Below are 26,717 nucleotides of genomic sequence, written 5' to 3'. Positions count from 1 at the left end.
TTGGTCTTCCATCCTTTCGAACGCTCTTTCTACAGACTGTAGTGGTACGGCATTTCTGGGACAGCAATTTCAAAGTGCATCATGTAGCTTCCCGAAGCCTACGTAGTACCATTCGTTTTAAGGTACCGCGCTCCTCAACAAGGTATGGAGAAGCCAGGCGCTGTGTTTATGTTCCCCAAATTTTTCATGATTTGCCAGAGGAGGTGCTTTCCGCAACATCAAAAAAAGCATTAAAAATCATGGTTCAGTCACTGTAACACGGTTATTATTTGTCTTAATTTTCATGATCAGGCACGAAGTGTTAAATTACTATTGTGTTAACCTTGGCTCTTGCAGTTTATTTTTATCTCTTGTTGATGTCACTTACCTGAACTGTTACACCTTGGTCACTGCTCATTTCGTGTTATTGTTTTGATATGTTGTGTTAATATTATGCTCATCTTTCATGTTTGTATTGCACGTCCGCCTGCCGACTTTGCCGGGCCTAGTCCCTCAAGCCACTAGAGGCTTTGACAGGCCCGTTTCTTTATTCTGTATTTACTATGTGCAATAAAAGATGTTATTATTATTATTATTATTAATTATACTTTTAAGGTGCTATTATACTAATGTTATTATTAGTATTGCTCGTACAGTTATTATTCACCATTATTAGACAATAACTTCCCTCAAACGCCATTCGAATAGCTTCGGCTAAAGAGTGCAAATAATTTCTCTTTTTCTATTTATATTTTCTTTTATGCTATGCGAAATTCTTTTTTATTATTTGTTACTCTTCTGCTTCATATTGTTTTAAGCCCGTTATACTTAGTGGAACAGGTTGAACGCAGTTTTTTTCTAATACTTTTTCTTATTCCCATCTAAGTATTATTAATAATCGGTAGAGCACCGTTCGCGACATGAGGAGGCAAATTGGAACAAATCCCACCCGTAACATGTGGCTCTCGTTTCTTTTACGTTCTTCTGATTAATTTAGTATCTAAAGTTATTACGGATTTCGTTTGCTCGCATAAATTAAAACAGTAACAAGAAAAACGTTGCACTTCAGCATTTTTCCGCTGCCTAGAAGACTGAGAGAACAACAAATATTCGAAGCCCCACAGTACCGTTTAATAGAATGCTGATTTCATGCATGCATCCTTTGGCACATATACGCCGCAGTGATGGGCAATTAAATGTGTCTCCTTCCAGAAGTCAAACTGGTCAGGAGTCTATCCAATGAATGACCCGGCCACTTACCATTGCCGGACTCGGTACGGCGATGGCTATTTCCTGCCCGCTCACCGTTTCCTGGCAACCTTGGCACGGCTTCCTGCTGGGACCGATGAGGCTGGCGTGGATTCGCGTTTTATATGGGCTGTTTCGCTTCACGTACACCACCGTCGAGTTGCCGACGGCGGCGTCCACTTGGAACTTCCTCTCAAGCGAACTCGTGAACTCTTCGTCTACATCAAGCAACTGTTGCGAGAAGAAGTCACCGCGCAGCATTAACTGAATGCAGTCAGCCTCAGCCGTGCAAGTAGAGCTCATGCGTAAATGAAGGAAAATTGAGGAACGAAAAGAAGGTGCAGCAAAGGTTGGCGTGTATTCTGTAGATGTGGGCACGAGAAAACCGTCTGTTAGAAGCCGACGGCAAATTTGTTTCCGGCGCCCGTCGACAGAACAAAACTTTCAAATGTTCGTCTTCGTGATTAGCACCACGCTGGATCACTCTTACTTCAAAAACAGCCAATTCATTTAACGCCTTCGGCGTGTATAGCTGCAACATGCATACGTTGAGGAACATGGTACAGTCGAGCACCAAAAGGCACAGGGTTGTAGAGGCCTGTACATGGAAATTATCGATTTCGCGAACGTTTACAGATCAGGAATTGTTGTGAAAAGTAATTTTGATGCGTGACTACAAAAAACGAAAAAATGATTACTCTCTTCTCAAAGTGACTTACCTTATTGAAGTTCGATTAGCATGAAGAGACAAAACTAATGAGGCTGAATAAGAAGCAGCAAATTATGGAGATAAAGTACAGTGACCAGCTACCTACGCTGCTTTTCTAAACTGTGTGGGGACGCCTTCGTCCCTTGCGTTCGCTTTGCCTCAGCGCACTAGTTTCCTGTAGTTAGCTCCTCCCCAACGCACCTTTCTCTGTTTGGTTACTCTAACTAACAGGGGAGGGCGGTCGCGTCGCAGCGACAGCAGCGCCACGGATGGCGTGTTTTGCCGCTCGCGCGCGGGGGAAGGCGACCTCTCTTCTCCCTGGGACCGGGAAGCGACCGGACGTTTCGCTCGCAGCTTCGCTCTTCGTCGGCGGGCGGCCTCGTGTGGAAACGTATTCCCCTCAGCTCGTCCCGTCCGACATCGGAGTTTTCCCTTTGCCCTACCGCGGGCGAACGTTCGCTCGTAACCGTGCTGGTGAGTCGGACTTCCTCGATTCCTCAGTGTATTTTGTTGCTAGCTGGCGTTATTGTTGTTATAGCGCAATAAATGCCTTGTTTGTGTCAGCCAGTGTGTCGTTCCTTTGTTCCCTCAGAGCAAGGCCCGCCGTGGTCGGCGTGCGCTCGGTAGCGGACGCGACCACGGGGTGGGGTCCGCGCGGTTTTGAACTGAGTCAGCCGCGCTTAAACGGGGAATACGTGTTTATCTCCCCCATTTAAACCCCACATCTGGCAGCCCAACGTGGGGCCTGCTCTTGGAACATTGGACGACTGTCTGTCCGGCTCGAGGAACGCTCTTTGTCCGGATTTGACAAGTGGTAGGCCTAGTGTGAATTTTGATCGCTAGGACCTGCGGCATGCTTTCTTGAGTACGAGGTGTATTGCGTTGCAGCATGTTTGAACTTTTCGACATGCTCAGCATCTTTTTTGTGAAGTTTTCTTCCTCGAGTTTCTTCAAGAACCACTTGGCCCGCATCGAGGGAGCGCGAGGCCTAGCGCCCGCGGAGTTGCCGAGCCCGAAGCAAGTGAGTACGGAAGCCGCGTGGGTGGTCCGACTTTTCTGTATATATTTTCTCGCTGTCTCTTTCTCGACTCTGGGAGTCGCGGCTCCGGGTGCCGGGTGGCCTGGGGCCACGGGTGCCGTTACGAGCTCGCTGGTATTGCAGCTCGGCACCGGGCGTTCCGACACCGTCCGATACGGTGGGCGCCGCTCACTCAGAAGCTGCTTCGTGCAGTGAGTGGGGTAGGACCATCCCACAACGCTGATGTCTCCTCGCGGCTGCGCTCACGAAACCCGTTTCGGGTCTTTCTTTTGTTGGGGGTCGTCGACCGTCACAATGGCAGTGAGGCCTAAGGCTTTTCAGAGCTGCCTGCACATGTCAAAAGTGACACGACCACCGGACCGTGGTGTTGAGAGGGGGCGCACGTTGCTGGCCGCCCGTTTTTTTTAACCTCGCATGAACCGAGCATTCTCGTTCAACTCAAGAAAGGGCTTTGTTCACTCGAACTTTGCGTTGCACGGCCGCCCGACACCTTTTGCTAGCGAGTTGAGCATTGAGCCACGAGGCTCTTGTGTACGCCGTTTCCCCTCCCGTGACCTACGTTAAAGGCATGCGGAGTGTGTTTTGGCAATCTTTCAGATCCAGCGGAGCCACTGCGGCTTGCTGTCTTGTGCACATCGTCTCGCTGCCGCCTGCTGCGACGGAGCGGCCTGTATCCTGTTCGCCGGATCCATCCGGGGCAGCCATGGCGAGACCAGACAGCAGCCACCTCAGGCTGCTGTTGCCCTGGCGACTGCTGCGGAATCTTGGCCTGCAGTGGTCAACCGGCCCTCCTCTTCGCGGGCCTGCGGGCACATAGTCCGCGGGCCATGCGAATCGTCCCAGCGGAGACCTTCACGCCGCCTTCGGAATACCGCGGAAGACTGCGTGCACTCTGTCGGCGTGACCTCCGCTGCAAGACCTGCCTCAAGTGCATGAAGACCAGGAGACTCCAACATAGCATGTAACTTGCAGGCGCGGGGGTCTATTTAAGGTTGGGGGGATGTGGGGACGCCTTCGTCCCTTGCGTTCGCTTTTCCTCAGCGCACTAGTTTCCTGTAGTTAGCTCCTCCGCAACGCACCCTTCTCTGGTTACTCTAGCTAACAGGGGAGGGCGCTCGCGTCGCAGCGACAGCAGCGCCACGGATGGCGTGTTTTGCCGCTCGCGCGCGGGGGAAGGCGAGCTCTCTTCTCCCTGGGACCGGGAAGCGACCGGACGTTTCGCTCGCAGCTTCGCTCTTCGTCGGCGGGCGGCCTCGTGTGGAAACGTATTCCCCTCAGCTCGTCCCGTCCGACATCGGAGTTTTCCCTTTGCCCTACCGCGGCCGAACGTTCGCTCGTAACCGTGCTGGTGAGTCGGACTTCCTCGATTCCTCAGGTATTTTGTTGCTAGCTGGCGTTATTGTTGTTATAGCGCAATAAATGCCTTGTTTGTGTCAGCCAGTGTGTCGTTCCTTTGTTCCCTCAGAGCAAGGCCCGTAGTGGTCGGCGTGCGCTCGGTAGCGGACGCGACCACGGGGTGGGGTCCGCGCGGTTTTGAATTGAGTCAGCCGCGCTTAAACGGGGAATACGTGTTTATCTCCCCCATTTAAACCCCACAACTGTCAAGCCAAGCAGTGCAAACATTCCAACTGCTGTCATGCACCCCTCACGTTGTTCTTCTGCTCTAGGACAGGAAATAATTGCTGTGCGTCAAAAGCGCCCGAAATACTAAGAAATCCCAGTCTACTACCGTTCTGGCTACAGCTCTATGGTCCTTGGAGGCGTGCAGCTCCTTGGCTCTAGATGACAATAGTTGTAGTATAAGGAGCACTGCCACTGCTACGGCACAAAGTCAGTGCCAGTGCCACTCAACGATGGCGCCAGGTTTCTTCACGTCGCGGCCAGGGATGATCGCTCATGGGCACTGGAGACCGTTAGCCGGAGCGGCAGCGCCCTCTGCGATTCGCTGCGGAGACGCGCGTCATAATACTACGTGTACGCCTCAGCTGCATGAAATGGAATATGTTGTTAGCGCGACTGCAGCACGATAATTAGTTAGGTTCGTATTTTTGTATTCAAAACATGAAATCCCTAACATGGTGTCTCTTGTACTTTTCCGTGTAGGATATTTCTTGCCTGTTCATCCGCGTCTATCCTGATTCGGGGACGCGCAGATATCGGCCAACCACTCTTTTGCACTTCGCGCTTTAATACATTGTCTTCCGTAAGAGCTAGCCTGGACAAAACACGTCTAAGCCGTTTCTGGCAAGACCGCAGCTAAAGACCTACGTGACAGCTACCAACAATGCACAGGCCTCTAAGGGAGCTCTGCTAAAAGAAGTGCCACGAGGATATATGGGGTACGGATTACAGGGTTGCCCTACTGTGTCGACAACAAGAAGCTGCCGACAGGTTTTTTCAGTTGTATTTTTACAGGTGCGTGATCCCTTTGATGGTGTTTCAAGATCGAGGCAGAATAAAACAGTAATCTGTTTTTGCGTGCATGAGCTAAATATTCCTGTTTGCATTGCTCGCAGCTACACAAGTGCCCCACTACTGAGACCACGATCAAACTGTACGGGCCACCTGATCTACCGTACCGTGTGGATTCGCACAGAGTTGTCGGCCTCTGTCGTCGTTGAAGAAACGAAGGCACTCTTGAGCTGACGTCGCATGTTTCCCCGGAGTTCACTGAAGCCGAACGCCTTCCCGCCCGTCTTTGTGGCGAGAGTCTCGAGGTTTCCGTCTGCACTCTGCACCAGCGCCAGGGTGCTGACCACCACCTTTGCCGCTACAATCTCTGGCAGCACATCTTTGATGAATGGAGCTTCATTCTCTTTCCCGTCAGATACAAGTACGATGAATGCGCCTTCTGGCGTTTCAGTGTCGTTTCCTAGGTGCTGAAAATAAATATTAAGCAGTGGATAACTTTACAAAGACTGCTCTGATTGACGTCAACAGTTGTCAGTGTAATAAAGGGCGGAGTTCTGGACCATTGCTATTAATAGGTGCTCTGAGGTCGCATGTGCTTATCAAAAATTGTTTTTGTAACTCGTTTTTATGTGACGTGTTTTTGCACATATGGAGCTCATATGGCGCCCAGCTGCAATGCAAGGCCTGGGCACTGCAGGCATGCCTGACCAATACGCTCTCGGTTCGGCGACTCACTTCCTTGCTACGTGGCCGCCAAGAACTCGAATTGGAAACAGTGTTGGTAAAAAATTTTCTTTAACTGCGAAGTTTCTGAGAAATCTGTATAGCTCTCTTTTGTAGCCGCTTGGCTGCGCTTGGGTGGATGTCAATGAGTAATTACTCCCTTATTACAAATCTACTCCACCTTCGGGGATTCCCCTAAACATTTGATCAGCACTGTTCCCATTTCGAGTTATTGATCAATTCGCTGTCGCTCTGCCATAAGCTTGCCGTCCCTGTTAGCTCAATTGGCAGAGCGACCACTCCCGTGAAACGGTGCTCCCGGGTTCGAACCCTGGACCAGGACGAATTTTTTTATAACTGCGAAGTTTCTGAGAAAGCTGTGTAGCTTTCCTTTGTAGCCGTTTGGCTGCGCTTGCGTTGATGTCAATGAGTAATTACTCCCTTTTTAATGTTCCTATGTTCCCACTTCAAGCTAATGCTTTATGCTACTGCGGAATGATCGGTTTCGTCTACACACGGTGCAGACTCTCGGTTGCACCACTTCACTTTATGTTCCAGGCTACTGGCTGAACCGCTTGAAGACACAATGAATTTTTTCAATTGAGAAAACTGCTCGCTTGGTGGGGGTGGAAGCCCTTGTTTCCTCTTGCATCAGCTCCTATATATTTTAAACCGCTAGTTGTATCATGCCAAAGTCCCCGCCATTTCGCATCGTCGTCGTCAAATCCGCAAGCCCGATTCCGGAGCCGATATTTAGACAACTACAGGCATACAAGTATACATAATGTTCCCCGCTCGGAGACACGGTCACTCTAGCTTGTTCTCCCTCCACCGGCGACGGCAACCTCGGCTACCCGAGCCGCTGAGACGGATTAGTGGTTACGGCGCTGAGCTGCTGATTTTAAAGACGCGGGTTCGATCCCAACCATGGCAGTCGAATTTTGATGGAGGCGAAATTCGAATTCCGTTACTGTGCGATGTCTGTGCCTGTTAAAGAACCTCAGGTGGTCGAAGTTTCTCGAGCCCTCCACTACGGCCTCCCTTATAGCAGGAGTCCCTTTGGACGTTAACGTCCCCAAAAACCGTTGAACAATGGTTATCCGAATGAGCATCGGAGGCCCTGAACCCGATCGTGACGCAAAGTATACTTCCCTTCACACGCGTATCCGCCTGCTCATCAGTGGGTAATGTGACTATTTGTTTTATATGTTATAAGATTGTATCGTTTCTGGGTGACGTAATCATGCCCGTGCTGCCACGCAGACACTTAATCGCACTATGAAGAGGATCAAGTAAGAGCAGAGTTGTTGAAGAACGGAGAGGAAATTGTGCTGTCCGTTGCCTACAAGGTATTTACCAAGGTAATCGCTAATACAGTCAGAACAACATTAAAGTTCGCTCAAACAAATGGTCACGCAGACTTTCGTAAACGATACTCGAAAATAGACCACATTAGCACTATCAATCAGGTGATACAGAAAAGCGCAGAATATAACCGACCACTATATATAGCATTCATTGATAACCAGAAAACCTTACTTTGTGGAAAATTCTGCTGTCATGGACGCATTGCGGAATCAGGGTGTAGAAGAGTTATGTACAAATATTGGGCGATATCTATAAGCAAGGAATAGGAGTTGGTTATAACTAACCCAGGGAGTTCAGCGTAGGTTAAGGACAAGGCAGCGAGCTATGGAAAGTAACATGACAGGTGCAATGTTAAGAGATCGGAAGCGGGCGGAGTCGGTGGGGGAACAAAAGCCAGTTAACGACATCATAGTCAAACTCAACAGGAAGAAATGGGCTTTGACAGGGTGTGCGATGCGAAGGCAGGATAGCCGATAGTCCTTAAGGGTGACGGAGTGGATTCCAAGAGAAGGAAAGCATAGCAGGGGAAGGCAAAAAGATAGGTGGGCGGATGAGATCACTAAGTTTGCGGGAATGACGTGGCCGCAACTGACAAAGGACAGGGCTAGTTAAAGAGACATGGCAGAGGCCTTCCCCTTGCAGAGAGCGTAGTCGAGCTGATGATGATGATGAATTTGATGATGAAGAGATATGAAGCAAAAATGCAAAGAATGTTTTTGGCGGTATATAAAAAATTGATTCATTGTAAAAGTGCTGGGAAAGATGCGCTTTTGTTCAGAGCAGTCTCCTGGCCGCATCCTATGCTAGGGCCTCCTCCATCGGACAGCCCGACACATATCAATTGCTAATATCCTGCCACGCCAAATCCATGTAATCACGCAGGCCATACTGTGTTGCGATGCTTAGTGGCGTTGTAGGCATAATTAGAGAAAAAAAAACTGCACACGCAAATAAAAAGATGGCCTTGCCTTGAGAGCCTTTCTGAGACCGGATCCAATGCTGGTGCCTCCATCGGCGTGAAGCCTGGTGATAGCATTCAAGAACCCCTGCCTGGTGGTCCCATTCACTGTCATCAGCGTGTGGACTACCGTGGAACTGGAGCTGTATGTAACAATGGCCAATCTTCGGGAGCCATCCTCGATGTCTGCTATGTACCGCTCTGCCGCTTCTTTCAAAAAGCCGATGCGGCTTCCCTGCAATGCGACAAAACTTTTGCTGAAATCTGTGGAGATACGAGCGCTCATCACATGACATCGTGTAGCTCACGGCAATGTTCCGAAATATTGTTGCGAAAGCAACACTACGCTAGTCGCCGAGCCATTTCGCTGAACTCTGGAAAGGCGAAGCTGCGCATGCGCGAGGAGCGGGTGACATCACTAGGCGCACAGCTGGCGCGCCGTGGCCGCCGCCGCTGCCGCGCGCTCTCCATCGTCTCGCCGAATGTCTCCTCTCTCTCTCTCTCCCTCTCAGATGCGCAGTAGCGATTGCGCATCGCTATCTGCGTGGTTTGTTGTATATATAAAATTGCCAATGGCGTAGCTCTGCTCTCCGGCCGCTTATCTGTTTTTGTCAGCCTGCGTCCGCTTGAGCGGACGCGGTTGTTGCTGCGACGCGCATCTTTTCTCTTCTTTCTCGTCTTTCACTCTTTCCTTTTAACTCTCCTCTATCTGCACGTGGCAGCGGTGGTGGCTCGGCTCAAGCCAGTAGGCAAGTCGTGCAATTTCCTTTTCATCCTTTTCTCAGTAACAACAGCAACACAACACCTCTGCTATGCCAGGATATACTAAGCGCGGTAGGTGAGGGCGAGGTGTCCACCTGAACCAGAGGGAAGGCGCATAACTGCCCTCTTGAAACAGTGGATACCACAACAAAGTGGCGGTAGTGACTGGTGTGCGCAGCATGCGTCGGCATTCACAAAGTTATGCCAGAAACGCGGCGCTGAAGCCATATATGCCGTCAGCGTTCGTTGTGTTCGTTGGCGTTGGAAACGTTTTACACTCCGATCATTTTAAGGAAAGGAAGGCGAGCGCGCGCGCGGCGGGGCACGCCAGCTGTGCGCAGGGACGTCCCTTGCTACTCGTGAATGCACAGTATGGCCGTGCAAGAGCACGCGAAACGGCCGCACTGTGAGCAGTGTAGCTCAGACAACAATACATGGCTACGCACAGGTGTTGCTTTCGCAATTCTCCAGATTTAACCAGAGCTAAGCCGTAGCCAATTTTTTAGTGTTCTTTTTTTTGTGTGTAAAAGACCCTAACATTTAAGCTGTAGAAGTTCTGTTAATTTTATTTTTCTCAGAATAACAGAACAGAACCGTACTGTCCCTTGAGGCTTAACTTAGACATCATTACTTAGAAATTTCTAGCTTAATTTACACTGCATTTTCATTAAACGGGAAGAGATGGTGGCTGCATGTGAGGGACACCAGATTTTTTTTTGTGCTATGTTCTCACAGTGTGCTGAAGACATTAGAAAACATCGGCCAGCATGTGCAATTCGGACACCGAGCAACCGAACGGCCTCTATGGCACCATAAATACAGCATAAAGCTGGTATTAAGTGAGGCGTACTAGAGCTTCAATATAATCATCCTGTCCATATAATTGCTAGCTTGTCGCCGCATCCGGAATGCAAAGGAGTGAGCGAAAAGCTATTAGGCCGTTTTAGTCACACATACGAAAGGGCTTTCCGCGCGTACAGCTCTTACGGGTGAGGAGTACGCAACCACAGACATATGTGAGATTGCGAAGCATCCGTGTGTTCCTAGCGCGAGTAGACATCTCCGCGGGATTATCTGGCAAGACCTCAAACAAGTAAGAATGCCAAATTAGAGGCGACATCTAAAACGCGCTGCTGGGTTCCGTTGGGCAGCGCCGTGCCTTCACTGCGAAACGCAAAGAAATGGAACTCCTTCGAGGCCGGCATGCGAGATGCACACCGCTGAACGGAAATTCCAGTGCGCTGTTAAGAAGGGGAAGTAGTGTTTAGCTCCCGCACTGTGCTCGACCGCACAGAACTGCTGCTCTGCTGGCAGAAGTGCATCCGTTGGAGGTTGAGGCACTTGCAATACACGTTGCATGAAGGCGTACGCGGGAGAGTGCCTCGGCTGCAGAATGACGCCAGGTAAGCACTACACGACACACCTCAGGGATTAGCGGACCTGAGAGCAGCACAAGTAAATGTTGCGTTGCTTCGCGAGCTCACCCAGCTCGTTGGTTGGTTGGTTGGTTGGTTGGTTGGTTGGTTGGTTGGTTGGTTGGTTGGTTGGTTGGTTGGTTGCGACTCGACTGGCTTCGCTTAAATACTCGCCTTGGATGTAACTGGCTACTGAACTGGCCATGCTCGGCGAGAGATGGCACGGATAAGCATACGCGAGCAGTACCAATTCAGTTAAGTAAGTACGTCCACGTGGCGACTGTTTGTGGTCACCGCGTACGTGTGAATAAAAGCGCTTCTGATGACGCGCAGGTGGTCGAAATTATTCCGTAGACCTTCACTACGGCACCACTTTCTCTCTTTCTTGATTCGCCGCTAGGGGGCCAACGGGAGCGGATGCCTGCAACGTCGGCTCCGGCAAACGGTACGTGCTTCTCCTACCCAATCTCTCCTACGGCCACTAATCTGCTCGAAAACCGACATAACTGCCTAAGGAGGACAGGAAAGCCGCCCATTACGGGCAAAATCCGACCTATTTTGAGAGAAGACCAATTATCGGACCGAGACGCCAAGCCGCACAGCTAGGCCGCACTAGGATTCCTCCCCTCCGTCGACTCCGTCGGCGACGGCAGCCGTTGTTATGGAGGTAACGGTTGAAGGCCGCACTATCACCGTGGAAGAGCAAAACTCAAGCGACTGGACACCGGTGTGTATAAAGCCTATGCCTCCCGACCAGCCAGTTCGCCAAAACCTTACCGCTCCGACAACGCTACCTCAGACGCAGCTCACCCGAACGCCAACAACGCGTCGCGCCACGCAGCAGCCGTAACCGGCAGCGGCAAGACGCAGGCCCGTCTACCACCTGCGACTAAGAAGGCTCGCCTCACAGTACAGCGGAACAAGCAGCTGCCACCACTTCCACCGAACGCTATTCGAGTAGTCGTTCGCCCGCGAGGTGAACTACGACTCCTAGTGTCCCAGCACTCCGGCTCTTGAAGACAGTGCAGACCCAGCTCGATATCATTCCACCGGACGACTTCTGCCTGCGCATCCACCCGACCAACAATACTTTCACCATGGCAACCACACATTTCCCAACAGTCGAGACTCTCAAGACACTGACCTCTCTCACCATCGAAGGCAAAACATATCCCTGCGCGGCATACGTAGCACCACCACAGGGGGCTACCAGAGGAGTCATCACGAACGCCTATGACGACGAGACGCCGACTCAACTGTACCATGACCTGGTCAAAAGAAATCCTGAATACACCATTCTAGCAGCACGATGCATGGGAAAGACACACTCCATCCTAATCACCTTCGACGAAACCCCTGTTACGTCTCGCCTTCGTCGTGGGGAAGACAACTACATGGCAGCAGCGAAACGCCGACAAACCCCGAGACGCGCGTTGGGTGAGCGCCTGGAATGCCACGGAAGCCGCGTCCGTCTGCCCGGTTGACCGAGCTTTTCCCCTACACCGAGTGTGAACGCGCGTTCGTAATGCGCGGGAACGCCGCTCATGGACATTCCGGCGTCTACGCTACGGTGATGGCATCGCCCCCCCCCCTCTCCCAGCGCGTGACGGCGGTGTGATCTCTCGGGAGTGAGTGAGTGCTTGTGTGTCTGTGATTGGTGCCAGTGAGAACTTCCTTCCCCTGCAGGCCCGGCCCCCATCTAGGGACCCTAGGGAAGGGAACTCTTAAAAACCCCGGCAGCGGCACGGCCGGGGGAGCTCTTTGTCATCGAATGGTCTCCTGATGAGCTGTCGTCATGCAGCGTTCCTGCAGCTCACTTGTAAATATGTAAATTCCTGTATAAAGTCCTCTCCAATTGTCTTTTTCCAGCAGCCTCGCCTCAGACGTCCCTCATTCCCTCTCCGGCACACGACCATGCTACCTCGTATGTAACAAACTGGTGGCAGCGCTGGGGTGCTGCTACCTCGTCTTTAACAAACTGGTGGCAGCGGTGGGATGCTGCTACCTCGTCTTTAACAAACTGGTGGCAGCGGTGTGATGCTGCTACCTCGTCCTTAACAAACTGGTTGGCAGCGGTGGGATGCGAATCATCGGACACCAGCAGAGAGTTGCGGACAACGGGACGCCGAGCAGCAGAACGGCGAGTCGGGGGCAGTGCAACAGCCCTGTGTGTTGACTGGTTGCCTGCAGCGGAACGACTGCGCTGGATTCTTGGCTGTGAGGTTTGGTGAGTGCGGGACTTTCTTCTGCTGAGTTTTGCCAGGCATTTGTTAGTGTCAGGAACAGAGCTGGTAATTGGGTTGTCGTTGCTGCTGGGTTAGTTGCAGCAAGACAATAGCGGGCAGTAGAGAAGCAGCACTCGGAGCAGCCATGGATTTGAAGACGCTGCGCAAACCAAAGTTACTGGAGCTTGCGAAAGAGTTGGGTCTGGAGGTATCAGACAAACTCAGAAAACCAGAACTGCTGAAGGCTATTCTTGCGTTAGAGGCTGTAGATGACGAGCTTGCGGAATGCCTTGAGACCATTGAGGAGAGGGAATCGGCAAAAAGAGAACAAGAGGAACTTGAACGTAAAGAAAAACAAGAGAAAAAGGAACGCGAGCGTCAATACGCTTTGGAAATGAAGCGTCTCGACATAGAGATGGAACGCGCTCGTAGGTCAAGTCAGGCACACGGTGCAGGAGAGCGGGTATCGTACAATATGACTGACTTAATGCGGTCGTTTCAGACTGGAGACGACATTGGTTTCTTCCTTGTTCACTTCGAGCGAACGTGCGAGCAGCAGGGGTTTTCTCGGGAAACGTGGCCACGGCGTTTGCTCACTTTGTTGCCTGCTGAGGCGGCCGACGTAATCGCTCGCCTGACGAAAGAGGAGGCGGAGGATTACGATCATGTGAAATCGAGTCTGCGTAAAAAGTACAGGCTGTCAGCAGAAGCGTTCCGTCGGAAGTTTCGCGAAACTGAGAAAGACGAAAACGAGTCATATCCGGATTTCGCCTACAAGCTTATGTCAAACATGCAGGAATGGCTTAAAGAAGAGAAAGCGTTTGGTAATCACGAGAACGTTCTGCAGTGTTTCGGGCTGGAGCAGTTTTATAGACGATTACCGGAAAACGTGCGGTACTGGGTCTTGGACAGGCCAGACGTTAGTACCGTGGCGAGAGCCGCTGAGCTAGCAGAGGAGTTTGTGACTCGTCGGGCTGACGGAGCCAGGGACGGTCAAAGGGGTGAATTCGGCTCGAAGTTTGAGAGGCCGAAGTTCACGCCCATCAGACCAAAGGAGGGCAAACGTGGTGCGGACTCGAGTAAAAATGATCCGACCGAGAGCAAAGAGACGGCGGCAGCCGAAAACGAACGCAGGAAGAGGTTCGAGGCAAGGCAAACGCGCGTGTGTTATACTTGCCAGAAGCCGGGACACTTTTCGGCGCAGTGTCCCGAAGCGAAAACTAAGCTTGTATTTTTGTAAGTATGCAGTAATGACGAGAACGTGAAGCTTCTGGAGCCGTACATGCGAGACCTCGTCGTGAACGGGAAAGAGTGCCGAGTGCTTCGTGATTCCGCGGCGACGTTGGATGTGGTTCATCCCTCTTTCGTAGAACCCGATATGTTCACGGGCGAGTGCGCATGGATGAAGCAAGCCGTGGAAGCACATAGCGTGTGTCTGCCCGTAGCAAAAGTGCGTATTGAAGGACCTTTCGGCGCACTTGAGACAGAGGCCGCGGTGTTATCTATGCTCCCCCTTCAGTATCCGTACCTATTTTCAAACAGGTCCGATCACCTCCTGCGCGAAAGAGAGCTGCGGGAACAGGAACGCGGAAGAGAGCTGCAGGAACAGGAACGCGAAAGAAAGGCCACTTCGGCAGCGAGGACCGATGAGTTCGGTCGAAAAGCTAGCGAAGAGTGCAGATCCACAAGCCGTGAGGGCTTGGGGGATAATGTAGACACTAAGGCTAGCAACGAGGAAGAGTGCAGATCCGCCAGCCGTGAGGGCTCGGGCGATGATGTAGGCACTGCTAGAAATAAGGAAAGGGGCAATGCGTTCATTTTGAGCCCAGAGAAGCATGCACTTTCCGCGAAGGAGGCTGATTGCAGCGATCGAGAAGGTAGTACCCGGGACAATATCGCTACGTTAGCCGAACAGCGTCGCATAGTTCATGTTCCGGGCAAGAGCGTTAGGGTAGTAGGATCGGTTAGCAAGCCTCAGGAGAGCAAGTTGTTATGCCCAGCAGAAAGTAAAGGGCAGTCGGGACAATTAAGTGCTGCGACACGCAGTGACTCATCGAAAGAGCGAGCCGATATTTCGAATTCTAGTAGAAAAGGCGGCTCGCTGCTCAGTCAAAAAGCTGATGAGAAGGCTGAGTGCCCCGCGAGAAAGGGAGACGCGCAGGACGGAACAGGTAGGAAAGTTTCCGGAAGGCGACCGCACGCAAGGAGAGCCATGCGAAAGGGCAGTCTGGGCAGAAAGGACGAAGGACGGGCTCAAAGCATTGTAAGGGTGAAGGCCGGTCAACCATGTAATGCTCCAAGACTGTCATCGCGGCACGCCAGATGCGATAAGCGCCCTACAAAGGCCAGGCTGGCTAAGCGTGTACAGACAGTGCGAAAGCCACCTTACCCATTGTGGCGACGCTGCGGTAGCAGAACGCGTGAAACTTGGAGCCGCCCACTGAGAAGAACGCCCTGCTACCTCACGAGGGAACGCAGCAGAGCGCGCTCCAGTCAAACAAAGGAGCGAAGTGTACTCATGAACCGAGAGTGTACACGCAGGCGTTTGTTTCATGCGCGACCGTCAACCCCTCGCATTCAAATGTTCAGACGCGGCTCAGGTGTTGGAGACGCGCGGCCGGGGTGCGGAACAAATCAATGTCGCGTGGCGTCTGGGGCTCGCAGATGTCAAAGCGGAGTTAAGCCCTTCGATTTTTGTGAATTGTCGGCTGCTAAAGCCAATGTTGGTGTGCGACCGCGCAGGGCGCGGTTGAAGAATAGGCGACCCCTTTGAGCCGCGGCGCGGCTCGCTAGCAGCGGATTCCGAGGATGCCTCTGCTGTTTGCTTTTTCTTTTTCAAACCATTCCTGCAGACAAAAAGTTTTGCAGAAAAAAAAGTTTTGAGCAGGAATAGGTTTCCTACGCGTTGTTTGCATTGAAAGCGTTTATTTTGATAAAGATTGTTTCGAAAAATGCACTAGTGGTGCCCATGTGTAGCAGCGTCCGTTAAAACGCGAAGTGCTAGCCAGACGGGCCATTTAGGCCACTAGAATAAGCGCCTGGAGTAGCTTGATTTTTTTGGAATGTGGGAAATTAATGTGACTTTGGCTCCGATGTTCAGCGAATCTTTGCAGGGATATGCAAGGTGACGGCAGTATGCTGCTATGCAGAATGAAATGACGTGGTCATTACGAATCGGAATACATCACAAAAAGGGGAGTCTCAAAGGTAATGCCGATAGCTTAAATTGAGGTCCCTAGCGCAAGAGCCAGCATCATAGTTGCAGTTTGCTGGTAGTTTTTTTTTCCTGATATAGGATATTGAGCCTATTGCTTTTGTTTATTGTTTTAAAATGGAGATGCGCTTTGTGGTGTAATGTGCCGATCTGTGGGAATTTTCTGAGTGCTGCTGGACCACTCCCAGGGATTAATTGGCTTTGTAAGAGGGAAAGAGCCTGGCATTGCGTAGTGGGGATTGTGTCGTGCTTGCGGACTAAGCGGTTGGGTTTTCGGCGTGGTTCTAACGCTAGCGGAGCACGAGTCACTTTGCAGTGCCCTTTGGGAACCTGCACCTGCAAAGGAAGACTTCGGGGTGCGCAGAGCTCCAGCACCGCCGAGAGAGAACCGACTCCGGTTGAGACCAGCCTCAAGCGACATCCCTCCGGACAGCGGATGCTGTCCCCTGTCCATCGGGATCTCCTTCCCCCGGCGGGGCAGTCTGTTACGTCTCGCCTTCGTCGTGGGGAAGACAACGACATGGCAGCAGCGAAACGCCGACAAACCCCGAGACGCGCGTTGGGTGAGCGCCTGGATTGCCACGGAAGCCGGGTCCGTCTGCCCGGTTGAGCGAGCGTTTCCCCTACACCGAGTGTGAACGCGCGTTCGTAATGCGCGGGAACGCCGCTCATGGACATTCCGGCGTCTACGCTACGGTGATGGCATCGCCCGCCCCTCTCCCAGCGCGTGACGGCGGTGTGATCTCTCGGGAGTGAGAGAGTGCGTGTGTGTCTGTCATTGGTGCCAGTGAGAACTTCCTTCCCCTGCAGGCCCGGCCCCCATCTAGGGACCCTAGGGAAGGGAACTCTTAAAAACCCCGGCATCGGCACGGCCGGGGGGCTCTTTGTCATCGAATGGTCTCCTGATGAGCTGTCGTCATGCAGCGCTCCTGCAGCTCACTTTTAAATATGTAAATTCCTGTATAAAGTCCTCTCCCATTGTCTTTTTCTAGCAGCCTCGCCTCAGACGTCCCTCATTTCCTCTCCGGCACACGACCATGCTACCTCTTATGTAACAAACTGGTGGCAGCGGTGGGATGCTGCTACCTCGTCTTTAACAAACTGGTGGCAGCGGTGGGATGCTGCTACCTCGTCCTTAACACCACAGTCCCTCACTCCATCAAATACATGGGAGCCATCCACCGCTGCACCCCAAACCGTGGAAGTCCGGATGCCTGTACAAACTGCAGAAAGCCGGGTCACCGCCACGACGTATGCCCGAGTCCCAAGACAAATAAATATCTGCCTCCGTTGTGGAACACAACACTCCCAAGAATACACACTTTGCACGCCCAAGTGTATTCTGCGGGAGGGCCCACACCTGACAGGCACGGGATCCTGCAAGGGACGGAAATAGCCAAACCACCCACAAACGCAGCAGCACGACTTGGTCCTATCCAGAGAAAATTTTCCCCATTTGTCATCCGGACTCCCACAGCCCAACCAAAACAAACCTTAACACCACAGTCCCTCACTCCATCAAATACATGGGAGCCATCCACCGCTGCACCCCAAACCGTGGCAGTCCGGATGCCTGTACAAACTGCAGAAAGCCGGGTCACCGCCACGACGTATGCCCGAGTCCCAAGACAAATAAATATCTGCCTCCGTTGTGGAACACAACACTCCCAAGAATACACACTTTGCACGCCCAAGTGTATTCTGCGGGAGGGCCCACACCTGACAGGCACGGGATCCTGCAAGGGACGGAAATAGCCAAACCACCCACAAACGCAGCAGCACGACTTGGTCCTATCCAGAGAAAATTTTCCCCATTTGTCATCCGGACTCCCACAGCCCAACCAAAACAAACCAGCTTGGTCAGTGCCGTTGAAACAAGTCTCGGACACCTCTGCCTCTTCACACAGGCACACGACATCCTTGACTGCACAACGCAGTCTACAAGAAGCCCTGGCAAAATCTCAGGAGGAGGCAGCAGCGGCTAAAGCGGAGGCTAAAGCAACCCGAGCAGAAGCCGCCGCCTTGCGTCAACACATCGTCAAGCTGGAAGCCCAGATAAGTGCTCTTGCCGCTGGTTCTACCCTTCCAGGTGCTCCCGCTCCTACCACATCTTAAACTCCTCCTCCCAACCCGCCTACCGCCGATACCTCGTCCTCCCACTCCGAGTCTAATTCCTCTCCTAGCAATGGAGGCTAGCAATGGAGGCTGACACTGATCCCTTTACAAATTCACCTCCGTGCACAACGCCCCCTCCCTCCACACCCATCTCATTAAACAACATGCCAACCCTGCTTGAATCATTTGCAGCTCGCTTTGAGGCAAAATTGCAGGACGCTATAACTCGCATCAATGAGGAATGCACACCCATCAAAGACGCAGTAATCCGCATAACACAAGACAACGCTATTCTTAACCACCGATTCGATGTGCTAACGCAAGGATTCTCTGAACGCTGTAACTATACTGAGTCCCGACTCCCAAAGCGTGACCCCACACCAAACAGACGCAAGAAGCCCAAAGCACCGGAGGAACAGGCCAACCCTATCTCTACCATAGTTCAGGGCTCCCAACCCCCCGTTACAGCTCCGTCCTTTATAGATTGTCATGAGGGCAGTTCCACTCCGTAATCTTACACTCTGGCAGTGGAACTGCCGGGGATTTGGTCAGAAGCGTCACGTAATCCACCAACTGCTGTCCTGCGCTACAGGACCCGACATCCTTCCCCTGCAGGAACCCTCAAACCCCCTCACCCTACCCGGCTATGCTCCTGTTCTGCCCCCATCCCCAACACCCACTCGGGTAGCATTTCTGGTTCGTCGTTCAATCACCACCATCTCCCATTCCATTGTGATTGGAGACATTGATCACCTTCTTATTGAGCTTGTGCCGCAACTCGCTCGAGCGAACAGTGTCTTCATCCTAAATGTATATAGCCACCCTAAGTGCCTTCAAGATAACTCGAACGCCTCTTTACCCTCGCGAAGTGCATAGCCAACAAGTGCCCCTTACTCGTCGTGGGAGACTTTAACGCCCCACATACAGCCTGGGGTTACCCACACGACACACCGAAAGGACGTGGGGTATGGTTAGCCGCGCAACAAGCCGGTCTCTCCCTGCTCACAGACCCCACCTCTCCTACACGCACGGGAAACAGTGTCTGCAAAGACACTACGCCAGACCTCACGTTCGCACATCTACTCCCTCACGCCACATGGTGCAACACACAAGAGAATCTTGGTAGCGACCAGTTCATCATCGAGATTCTCTTACACATTCAACTACATCGCAGGCCTCCCAGAGGCTCCTATTTGGAACGCGGCCGCTCGCGAACGCGCCAAGAAGTACGGGTGTCTACCCCGCCCCGCGGTACCGATTCGCGCACGTGCTGGCACGAATGTCTATTTGTGTTTGTTTTTATTTTGTGGTGGAGAGAGTGCTCTACCTTCCGGAAGCTGGAGGGCTGGCCATGCCTTGGATGAACCAATGATGTTAAGACCGCAACATGATTGGAAGCTACGGAATGTGGGCCGGGCATCTAGATCTTTAAAACCGGGCCCCGGAGCGGGTAGCGAGGTTCTGTGCTGAAGTGAGATGCTATGCATCTTCGGCTACGCCGAGTAGGGGCCTCCCCTAGTGTTAGCCAGTTCCACCCTTTTTGTTGTTTGGTTTGTCCTTTTTGATGTTTTGTCTTTTTGCCGTTTGTCTCTAGTGCCTTAACTTGTATCTATTGTAAATTCCTGTACATAAACTGTACATAAGTATTCCCTTTATCCCTGACTCTGCTCATCGTGAGAGCGTCTCTGACGGGGCACCTCTGGTGCAGAGATCAAGCTTCAGTCTTCGAGATAAACCAACCGTCTCTGGCGGGGCACCTCTGGTGCAAAGAAGAAGGACCTGTGATATTTACTGGAGCAGTCGACAGGATCCTGCGGCCATCGGAAGACGGCGCAGGAAGAAGATTGAACGCAGGGAGAAAGGCGACAGTCAGGCAACAGCAGCGTTCGAGAAAGGACCTGCGGAGAGACGGCGGCAAGGACGCAAGGACCACGGCAGTAGTTCAGCGACGCGGGACTGCATCCGGTCAAGAAAAGCAGCGCGTCGAGGACTTGACGGTCACCGGCGGGTCGCAGCAAGTGACAACGTGCACAGGACCAGCGGCGTGCGACAGCTCATCGCAGCGTCCGGTGGAAGTGGCGGTGGACTGCGACGCCGAGGAGCTGGCAGTGCGGATCGACGCATCGAAAATGTGAGTTTCCTTCGTCGCATTGTTCACGTCCCTGTTCATGTGTTCGATCCGGTAGGACAGTAGAGGGGTACAGACGGCGGTATGGAGGGTTATCCATGCCGGCCCTCACTCGATGTGAGTACAGAGTGGAATTGACGAAGGCGCGCTTAGCTCATTATCAGGCTGAGCTTGCAAAAGTGAATGGAGGAAAGGCGACGCAATGCGAGGAAAAACCTCCGGATTTGCAGGCGTTAGAAGCAAGGCGCCAGCAGCTAGAGCTCGAGCTGGCTAAGCTCAAAGAGTCTAGGAGAGCTAGGCAACTAGCCAGGGAGAACTGCTCCAAGTCCCGAGCAGAGAGGTCGCCAGTGCTGGAAGGCAAAGGCATATGCCTGTCAAGCACAGGAAAAGAAAACAGCCAGAGAGAAGTAAAAAGAGAGCCAGCTTTCCGCGAAACTGGAATCTCTCGTGAAGAAAGTATCCTGACGGAACGCAGCGTCGCGGTGTTAGAGGCGGTGAACGCGCACTCCGACGATCCAGCTGCACAGGTTAGCTCTACCCCAAATGACACCAGGGACGCGGACGCGAGCTCAGGAATAAAAACTCGGTCTCAGGCAAGCTGCGAAAAAGAGCAGTCGGTTCAGTGTGAAACGACCAGCGACGACAGACGTCAGACTGGCGAGCTAGGGATAGGAGGAGGTCAAACGTTGCCGCAACGGCACACTGTGCCAGGCATGTGGCATGAAGTGCCACGTAGCACTATTGATGGCAAAGTCCTTTCATTTGAGGACAGGGAAATTTTTGGCGACTTGCCACAAGGCAAATTAGGATTCAGTGGCTGCGAAAGGGCGCAGGTAGCCTCGGAGTTATATGATGCCACGAAATCGGCAAGCTCCTATAATGCAGGGAGCGGAAATTTCATTGCATGCCCGTGCAGGAACGGGACAAATGGCTCCAAGCGAGGCGAAGTAACAGGAGGCAGGGGCGTGGCTTTCAAATTGAAAGTCGGTGCGAGGAACAGTACGTTCCGGGCTGCGGTACGTCAAATTAGATGTAGCAAAGCCGGCCGCACTGTTCCTTACGCAGTACGCTGTTCGTACTGGTGCGCCGGAGAGAGCGTTCCCTTAGGGGCGTCGCATGGTCAAAGATTTGGACCTATCGAGGATCATGACGTGTTTGATCCTGGAGGACACCAGCTGTTGAGTTCTTGCCCCGCTGTGGCACCAGCCTAATGAGCCGAGTGACAGTTAGGCGTTAATTGTGTTGAGACGCGTAGTGGCTCGAACGCACACTAGGACGCTCGGTGTGACTAAGGAGGCTCACGTGGCCACTTACGGACGTCGTGCGAGTGCTACTGAACGCTCAAGTTGCGAGTGTCTGTGTGTGTGTGTGTGTGTGTGTGTGTGTGTGTGTGTGTGTGTGTGTGTGTGTGTGTGTGTGTGTGTGTGTGTGTGTGCGCGTGTGTGTGCTCGTTCGCGAGCAGGACGAGGGTGTCTACTTGGAGGTGGTGAACTGGGTGCAACCCACCAATTTGTACGCCGTGTTACGGCGCACGGCAGGCATGCCACCGTGTGTATTTGTGGAATTTGCTTATGTTGTGTGTGCATTTTGCATTTTGCTTTTGGTTTTGTTGGTGCCAGCGCTGGTGTAGCTGCGGTTTGTCACCCACAGGGTGGTTTTGTGACCCGTACCGATCCTTTCTTGTTATAATTCTAAAAGTGGCATTTGAGCCCTTTGTAGAATCTTGGGAAGGACGTGTAAGGGATCGGTAGTGTACGCGGGGTCATCGGAACTCGGCTGGGGGCGCTCAAAGCGAAGCGTCTCCTATTCGGAACGCGACCGCTCGCGAACGCGCCAAGAAGTACGGGTGTCCACCCCGCCCCGCGGTACCGATTCGCGCACGTGCTGGCACGAATGTCTATTTGTGTTTGTTTTTATTTTGTGGTGGAGAGAGTGCTCTACCTTACGGAAGCTGGAGGGCTGGCCATGCCTTGGATGAACCAATGATGTTAAGACCGCAACATGATTGGAAGCTACGGAATGTGGGCCGGGCCTCTAGATCTTTAAAACCGGGCGCCGGAGCGGGTAGCGGGGTTCTGAGCTAAGGTGAGATGCTATGCATCTTCGGCTATGCCGAGTAGGGGCCTCCCCTAGTGTTAGCCAGTTCCACCCTTTTTGTTGTTTGGTTTGTCCTTTTTGATGTTTTGTCTCTTTTTGCCGTTTGTCTCTAGTGCCTTAACTTGTACCTATTGTAAATTGCTGTACATAAACTGTACATAAGTATTCCCTTTATCCCTGACTCTACTCATCGTGAGAGCGTCTCTGACGGGGCACCTCTGGTGCAGAGATCAAGCTTCAGTCTTCGAGATAAACCAACCGTCTCTGGCGGTGCACCTCTGGTGCGAAGAAATAAGCTTCAGTCTTCGAGTTACCAACCGTCTCTGGCGGGGCACCTCTGGTGCAAAGAAGAAGAAGAAGAACCTGTGAAATTTACTATCTGCAACAAGCTTGATGGCAATATGAGTGTGCCTCAGACCTGGAACCTTTTTCGGCAGTTAATAGACTCCACTCACTCTAAGACTACGCAGAGACACGCCCTCACCAAGCTCATGCACACTTCAGATATGCCTCCACCAGACCTCCTCCAAGACTTTCGATATCAATACTTCCCCACATACCCTCCTGCACACCACCCTGATTATGCAGGCACTCCTAACGACCAGCTTGACCAACCTATTACAGAAGCAGAGGTACAGGCTGAACTCCAGACACTTAACACGTCCTCAGTTCCCAGCCCAGACGGGGTACATAACAAAGCCCTCAGGAATCTCGACGCACAATCCATTGCTGCACTTACAGAATACTTTAATGAGTGCTGGCGACTGGGCACCCTCCCACCACAATGGAAAGAGGCGAGAAACATTTTCATACCCAAACCTGGCAAACCTCTGCTTACTTCTAACCTCAGACCGATCTCCCTCACATCTTCTGTTGGCAAACTCATGGAGCATGTACTCCAGCGCAGGCTTTGCCAATACCTAGAAAGCAACAATCTCATGCCCACTGGCATGTTTGGATTTCGACCAGGGCTTTCCACACAGTACGTCTTCTTGCAGCTAAAACATCACATTCTCGACTCACACACCTCCAACACTAAAGCTATCCTAGAGGTGGATCTAAATAAGGCATTTGATAACGTTACACACTCAGCTATCTTAGAAAACCTTACGACCCTGGGACTCGGCGCCAGGATGTACAACAATATCCGAGACTTCCTCAGCCACCGCACAGCCACGCTTACCTTCGGCGACCACAGCCTACCAGGGATCACGCTGGGAGCACGAGGTACGCCCCAGGGAGCCGTCCTCTTCCCTATTTTATTCAACATAGCACTTCTTAACCTACCACAACAGCTAGCTCAAATTCCCGACATCCATTTCAGCCTCTAGGCCAACGACATCGCTGTCTGGGCAAACCATGGCAGCGGTGCCGAAATAGAAGAACACCTACAATTGGCACTAACCACCATCGGCGCATATGTACGGGAGCGTGGCCTAACCTGCTCCCCTTCAAAATCGGAGCTTTTCCTCTACCGGCCCAAGCAAGACGATTCAGTCAATGCACCCATCTCCCTCGCCCTAGGTACCCATCTCATCCCACTAGTACACAAAATCCGCGTGCTAGGACTAGCTCTGCACTCCCACGGTGCGAACGGAGAAGTCATAAAGACACTTCAAACACACGCTCAACACACCACTCGACTGATTCGCCGCATAGCCAACCGCAGGGCTGGCCTACGCGAGCGAAACACGACTCGCCTCACCCAGGCTCGCCTCACCCGCCTCACCCATAAGCCGCACAACATATGCCCTTCCATACGTACCCCTCAAACAGAAGGAGAGAGACCGGGTTAATGCGCTCCTACGTAGTTGCACCAGAACGGCTCTACATCTTCCCCCCAGCACATCCAACGACCGACTCCTCAAACTCAGTGTACACAACACCTATGAGGAGCTAAAAGAAGCTACCTTTATGGCACAACTATCCCGTCTATCCAGCTCAGAGGCTGGTCGTACTTTATTGTCTCAGTTCAGCCTGACCCCAATTACGGAGCCTACCGAGGGGGTCCCGGTTTCTGCTACCCTCCGCTCTGACCTCAAAGGAACCCCCATCCCCAAGAACATGCACCCTGAGCGAGACAGGGAACGCAGAGTAGCAAGGGCTCGGGCCCTTCACAAACAGTATAGCGAGGACTATGAGGTGGTCTACGTGGACGCAGAGGAATATACGACAGGCTCCCGTATGGCCCTGGCGGTAGCCGACAATAATGCAAAGCTTCTAACCTCCAGCTCAATCATTACCAATTCGACCACAGAGGCAGAAGAGGCAGCCATCGCGCTTGCTCTCATTTCTATATCTGCCACAAAAATTATCTCCGATTCCAAATCTGCAATTTTAAATTATGCCAAGGGCTACATATCCAGCACCGCTGCTCGTTTACTACGTTTCTGGCAGCCCCGGCGCCTCATCACCCTCATCTGGACGCCAGTACTTGCAGGCCTCCCTGGCAACGAGGAGGCTCATTCCCTAGCCCGAGGTCTCACATTCCGGGCAGGAGTCGAGCCCCCTCTACGAGCCTCGGAGCGCCTGCTCTCCTTCCGTGATATTCTCTCGTACTACCGAGGCAAACGAAGGGAATACGCACCCCCAGCTCCATCCCTCACCATAGCGCAGGCTGCACATCGGCGACAACTACAAACCCGAACTGCTCCATACCCAATACTGCTGCATGCCCGATACCCAGACCAATTCCCGTCATCATGCAAACTTTGCGGCAAACCAGGAGACTTCTTACACACCCTCCTCACATGCCCCACCTTCCCTCATCCCCCATCACCAACCGCGGCGGAGTCTTACTGGGAGTCTCTTCTGACCAGCTCGTCCGCTCAAGACCAGCGCCGGATCATCTCCGGCGCTCACAGAAGGATTGCGCTCCAGGGGCTATCCTTCGCGTTGTAGGGATGCCTCCCCCTCACATTGAGGAGGCATCCAAGTGCCATGTAGGGGGCTTCGCCCCCACCATTTACATCACTGGCAATAAAAGTTTCCACCACCTTCTCTCTTTCTTCTTTCACTCCTACCTTCCTCCCTTCCGTTAAGGCGCGGTTCAGGTGTCCGCCGATATATTTGAGACAGATACTGCGCCATTTCCTTTCCTCAAAAAGCAATTTACCAATTTACTGGCGCGCGCTTAGCCCCATGCGGTTCCGTGAAATCTCTACAAACGTTTAATAAAGCTGTATTTAACTGCGGCTCTTCATGGTATTGCGTGAAACCCACTACTTGTGAAGTCATAACCGCCCTCAGGCTTTGGAAATTGAAGCTGCAATGCAATTAAATTCCATCGTGAATTGTATGCAAAGCGCAGCGTAAATTCACATCTCAATGCATGCGCACTGCTTTACACATTATTCCACAGTAAGAACCCGCGGCGGAATATTTTCCGCCTCTACACGTTTAACAAAGAAAAAGCGTTTCATGGGAGAATACTAGAGATCTGTGTAAAAGTTTGCTGAAATTATATGCGAACTCAGTGTTTATTGGGGCCCTGTGGGCGCCGTATGATCGTTACAAGGGCGCCGTGCATCTCTTCACATTCACGCAAATGACCGCCAAAAAAGTGTGCTCACGATCATGCTTGCCGAAACGTCCAGCACCAGCACCACTCGTTGGGCGAGGCCTTCTTTCTGCTGCGCTTCGTCGAAGGTCACCTTGATTCGTTTTGACATGTCCGGCCTTGAGAGGCTGGAATAAGAAAACAATTTTCATTCGTTCGTTCCTTCGTCCGCTTGCTCACTAGCTCGTTCAATTTATTCGCGAGGATTCTGTATTCATTAGCCTCCAAACGATAATAAGAGCCGGAAAAGTCGGGCGGGCACCTTTAGGCTTGGTTTGGTTCATTGGGGTTTACGTCCCAAAGCAACTGAGGCTATAAGGGACGCCGTAGTGAAGGGCTCCGGAAATTTCGACCACCTGGAGTTCTTGAACGTGCACTGACATCGCAGAGTACACGGTCCTCTAGAATTTCGCCTCCATCGAAATCGACAGCCACGGCCGGGATCGAACCCGCAATTTTCGGGCCAGTAGCAGAGTGCCATAACCACTTAGCCACCGCGGCGGCGCGGGCGGGCAGTTTTATGAAACAAGTCGTCATAGCGATTGAACTCTCTCTGGATTGGTACTTTCTTTTGCACTGCTATCTTTATTAATTTCCACTAGTATTAGTGGCAAATCTACAAGTAGATGGAATGGGTTAGAAAACAGGTGGCTCTAAATAACGACATTTGTTTTATTACCTGCGGCGATTTTCCAGAATACTGAAACAATCGTACATTAAGAGAAAATATTGTTCGAGAGAACTTTCGCGTACGCCGCTGTATTGT

The 26,717-nt window shown here is 52.1% G+C and overlaps 1 protein-coding gene and 1 pseudogene across 1 annotated transcript in view; one reads left to right on the top strand and one right to left on the bottom strand.

Moving 5' to 3' along the window:
- LOC149336290 (calcium-activated chloride channel regulator 1-like) overlaps window positions 1–26,717 on the bottom strand; it is a 68,094-nt gene that overhangs the window by 21,150 nt on the left and 20,227 nt on the right. The window contains exons 6-9 of the mRNA XM_089554106.1: window positions 25,965–26,079; window positions 8,447–8,671; window positions 5,555–5,854; window positions 1,240–1,458 (exon numbers count right to left, since the gene is read on the bottom strand). Of these exons, the coding sequence (XP_089410232.1) occupies window positions 1,240–1,458; window positions 5,555–5,854; window positions 8,447–8,671; window positions 25,965–26,079 (859 nt within the window). The remainder of the gene's footprint in view (window positions 1–1,239; window positions 1,459–5,554; window positions 5,855–8,446; window positions 8,672–25,964; window positions 26,080–26,717) is intronic.
- On the top strand, window positions 12,659–18,111 carry LOC149336291 (uncharacterized; annotated as a pseudogene).

This window comes from Amblyomma mixtum, chromosome 7, assembly GCF_055824585.1.
Source record: "Amblyomma mixtum isolate Tamu chromosome 7, ASM5582458v1, whole genome shotgun sequence".
Lineage (NCBI taxonomy): Eukaryota > Metazoa > Arthropoda > Arachnida > Ixodida > Ixodidae > Amblyomma > Amblyomma mixtum.
Note: the sequence above shows the minus strand (reverse complement) of the source record. Positions and strands in the feature narration are given on the sequence as shown.